Source organism: Wickerhamomyces anomalus, assembly GCF_001661255.1.
Source record: "Wickerhamomyces anomalus NRRL Y-366-8 unplaced genomic scaffold WICANscaffold_1, whole genome shotgun sequence".
Lineage (NCBI taxonomy): Eukaryota > Fungi > Ascomycota > Saccharomycetes > Phaffomycetales > Wickerhamomycetaceae > Hansenula > Hansenula anomala.
The window spans coordinates 2,706,943-2,711,716 of NW_017567110.1; the positions used below are offsets into that span (position 1 = coordinate 2,706,943).

General features: G+C 35.6%; 1 protein-coding gene across 1 annotated transcript; it reads left to right on the forward strand.

Moving 5' to 3' along the window:
• Window positions 1-514: 514 nt before the first annotated feature.
• On the forward strand, window positions 515-2,902 carry MTC5 (Mtc5p; the record flags this gene model as incomplete). Its single annotated transcript, XM_019186162.1, has 2 exons — window positions 515-1,066; window positions 1,121-2,902. Coding segments are annotated over exons 1-2 (1,867 nt in total), but the record flags the coding sequence as incomplete, so codon positions are not given.
• Between the last annotated feature and the right edge of the window lie 1,872 nt (window positions 2,903-4,774).

The window sequence follows — 4,774 nt, forward strand, 5'->3', positions numbered from 1 at the left end:
AATGCAATATGATTATGTTCAGCTAGCTTTAAGAGCATCTAGTTTCATTTCATATTGTTTTTGATGTCCAGCTTTGAAACTACCCCAGATTTAGATTTATCGTATATATTAGAGCTATATAACCAACCCAAAAATAGATATTATTGTAACCAATCAATTCAAGGACCTTTTGTAATACTGCAAAGCTGATTCTAATGTAATGTAAAGCCTGTATACTCTATGTGCTATGTATGTAATTTATCATTTTGAGCTATGCTGCACTTCGTTCTTATGCTAGATGACGATTATTCTTTCGAGTCGAATTGGCCTACACGTGATAGAAAACGTGACTGAATGTCTTTTGTCTCTTCTCCCAACGGACAAGATTTTTTCGCTACAACATTTTTTCATGAAAGCTGATTATATAATCTCCCACTCTAAATTTTCAGGAAAAAATGCTTCATCCCGTTTTATGTGTTCTTATCTACATATAGACATCTCAACTATAGATATTGAATTTGACATACTAAGACCTCTCATAGTCAAAGTTGTCAAGTAAAGAGTTTACCCTAATTAACTCTTTACATTATAAGGTCTAATAAACTTAGTGAACATATAACACATTGACCTGTTGGGGATGCAGAGTAACTTGGTTCTTCCAAAAGGTTAGTGACACTTCAATTTTGACAGATTTGCACTTTTAAGAATCATTATGAATTTATTTGTTATGAAAATTTCCTTTTTAGATACCTTCGAATCCTGTGAAGCTTCTTCATAAGTTTGAGCAGATTCGGACTACTCTTTATAGTACTTTCGTTGCATTTTATGTCAAAAAAAAGTCTCCTTGCGTGCATGTACCAGGTCCGCCTAGATCAATTTTTGGTCATAATTTAGCAGAAGTTGAACAGATAAACATCGTTTAAAAACGCATTGAACAATAAAAGAAAGCTGCTGGCGTCGATCCAATGGCTAATATCACTTCTCCTTATGAGTCTGTTACCTTTGGTAACTCTCTATCATTAAGAGTTGATGGCGGTGTTGGTGCTGTGTCTATAAATCCATCAGGTCGAGATGTTGTACTAGCTGGGTATGTACTTTTCAAGCCTTCTCATGATATAGGTCAAAACTAACCAAACTATAGTCGTCGTGGTCTTTATGTTGTTGATTTGGATGATCCCTTTTCTCCTCCAAGATGGCTTCATCACTTAACCTCATGGGAAGTTGCTGATGTTCAATGGTCTCCTCATGCTTCAAAACCAGCATGGGTTATTTCAACATCAAATCAAAAGGCAATGGTTTGGAATTTAGCAAGAACCGCTAACAGCGCTATAGAGCTTGTGCTACATGGTCATTCAAGAGCTATCACGGATATCAATTTCCATCCTGATCATCCTGAATTGTTGGCTACATGTTCTGTGGATACATCAGTATTGGCGTGGGATACAAGGACACCAAAAAGACCATTTTATACTGTATCTGACTGGAGGGCAGGTGCATCACAAGTTAAATGGAACTTCAAAAATCCAAATATACTATCTTCTTCACATGATCATTACTTTTATATATGGGATCTAAGGAACAATTCCAAACCATTGTTGAAAATTAATGCCCATGAGAGAAAAATCAATGGTGTGGATTTCAGTAGGACAAAAGAATCTGAAATCATATCATCCTCCAATGATAACACAGTCAAATTTTGGGATCTAGCAAAAGATACAGAAAATCCAGTTTCAGTCATAAATACAGGATTCCCAGTTTGGAGGGCAAGACATCTTCCGTTTGGTGATGGATGTTCTATAATGCCATTGAGAGGTGGTAACAACTCAATATATTTGGCTAGTCATTCTGAACAAGAGGGAGATAATAAGCTTAAGCCATGTTATGTTTTCAAAGGTCACACAGATAGAGTTACAGATTTTTTATGGAGGTCAAGACACTCAAGTTCTGGGGTTGATGATAGAGAGTTTCAGCTTGTCACTTGGTCGAAAGACTGTGACTTGAGATTATGGAATATGAATGATGATATTTATGATAGAGTGGGTTTCAAGCGAGGAGAACCTAAAGAATTACTTGCCTATGACTATAAAACTTATAGAGAAGAACCAGGTACTGCCACAAATAAAGGTTATGCATTGAAAAAGACCAAAGACACTTTTGTTACAAGCAGAGGTGAATCTATAAACACAGATGATCATTTGACATGGATATCCGGGGTTAGAATCGGTCGATCTGCATTTGCTCCACCTATTGATCAAAATCCAAATATGACAGTAGGCAACGCACCTGATAATCTTGGTGAAGAAGTTAGTGTGGTTGGTCATAAGTTCCCAAAAGTCAAATTTGAAAAGATTTCAGTTTCTACTGGAACTTTAGTACTTTCGTTGAACGGTCCTTGGGGGTCAAACCCAGAAGATTTATTATTTTTGAGACTTGAAACGAAATACCCAAGAACTTATCCATCAGATCCTCCAACTTTCAGAATTGAAGAGAACAGAGAGTTGGTTAATGAAAAACGTCAAGAAATTATGCAAAATTTGAATGACATTGCCAAAAAATTTGCAAGTGTTGAAAGGTTCTCTCTGGAGGCTTGCCTAAGATTTTTGATGGGTGAAAAAGTTGATTTGAGTAACCTTGAAAAAGATGATGATGATTTCAATTTACCTCTTGAAGACTTTGATGATTTATCATCTTTACCATCTTCAATTTCCTCAAGTGAGAGCGAAGCAGAAGATGATGAACTAATACCTTTGGCACAAAGTGGCCTGAATTCAGCACCTACATTTGATAGTACACCAATCCCTAAAGGTTGTGGGGCATCTTGGACAAAGTCAGGTCAATTGGTTTGTTTTTTCATTCCTCAAAGGGAGAGTAAATCTCAAAAAATAATCAAATTTGATCAGAAAGGTTTTAGTAAGCAGGTACTCTTTGAGAATGATGAACTGAGTGATGATAGTTTATCTGATGATTGGAATGATATATTGAAAAATGATATGACATCAAGAACTAAGATTCCAGGGGTTTTCAGAATTCAAAACTACAATAACAATTACCAAAATAACCTACCTTCTATTCCAACTGAAAAATCTAGTGGGACTCAGAATACAGTCACCAAAAATGTGGTCGCTATTTTTGACTTTCAAAATCTAATACCGTCCAAAATTGAGCTTGCTAAAGAGTACAAGATCAGTGGTGATACACCAGATGCTATTTCAATGCATAACAGTGGAATATGTACGAAGTATGGCTATTCAGATTTGGCAGATACGTGGAGAATTCTATCTACTATTTTTAGTCAAAAGTTTTACTGGGGTTCGCATCCATTTGGGAGAACATGGTTTATAAAGGAATTGATGGATTATTATGAAAAACTGGGGGATGTTCAAACTTTAGCCATGCTGAGTTGTGTTATCTATGGAAGCCGGTATTCTTCAAATGATGCGCCTACAGTGGCATCCATTGATGCACCATCTGTCAAGGATCAAAGGTCGCTTTCAATAACTTCTTATGAAAACAATCTTGTTTATAATTATTCTGAATCTAACTTTAGGCTTCCATTTTCAAGAAGTTCAAGTGTCCTTGCTAAAGATATTGAGAAGCCCATTAATGTTAAAATTGAGATGTTTAATGAAGCAGAGCTAGGTTATGCGGAGGAGTCTTTCAATTTCCATCTGATGGAAGATGATGAAAGATGTATCAGATACAGGGAGCAGTATGCAAACATTTTATACAATTGGGAACTTCCATTAAGTCGGATCGAAATATTGAAATTCAACTACCTTGAGACGATACCCAAATTTGATATTCACAAGAGTAAAATCAGCTGGCTCAAAAAAGCTTCCAAAAGTTGTAACTATTGTGGCCTTGAAGTCAAAAGAAGGTTATTCACATGCTACAAGTGTGAACATATATTACACGCTGATTGTGCTACTGATTGGTGGAAGGTTTCCCGTGAATGTCCTACAGGTTGTGGCTGTCAGTGTCTTGGAGAAGCTTAATGAATTATGATTAATTATATACATTTTTATTCCAAAATTTGATGTACTAGATTAACGATCACTATCGGCTTGATTTACTAGAAAGTAGTTAACTTCATGTATTTTTCTGTGCAGAGTTGCCAATTCCATTTATATTCAATTCCATGCACTTGCTGAGATACATTAAAATTAACTATATTATTAAACTACATAAACCACCTTCGCTGCAATTCCATTATGTAGGCTAGCTGGACCCTGATCTTTTTGATAAGCGTTCGGAATAATTAAAATTAAAAAAAAATTCGCCGGCCCCGGCCAGCTAAAACTTCTACATTTTCAAAAAGCGATTACAACAACATTTTGTAAGATGAAGTAGCCTAAAAAAATACATAAACTATATAATATTCAATTCTCTATAAGGAAACGAGTTTTGTAGCAGTTTTTTATTTTCAGTTGAGTTTTACAAAATTTTAACTAGATGAGTTTACAGAGTAGTATGTCGTCAAAACTTTTCAAATTTTATATTATAAATAAAAAAAATATATTTAGTCAGGCAGTTAGCATTTTATCATTATTTACCATCATCATGGGTTCAAACCTGAGCTCTGATTTTAGGGTGAGTTTTAGTGGGTATTCCTCAACAAGAGGCGAGTCCCACACTGTTCCGTGGTGGAGAATAGGTTTCTCAGTTGGCTGAGAAGGATATTATAAGGAAGCCTGAATTCCAACATAGCGAGAAGCCTACAATCCAAGCGGTTCGTGCGTAATTGCATTCCTCATCCAAGTTCATCAAATACATCAAACTAAAAAAAAAAAAAAAT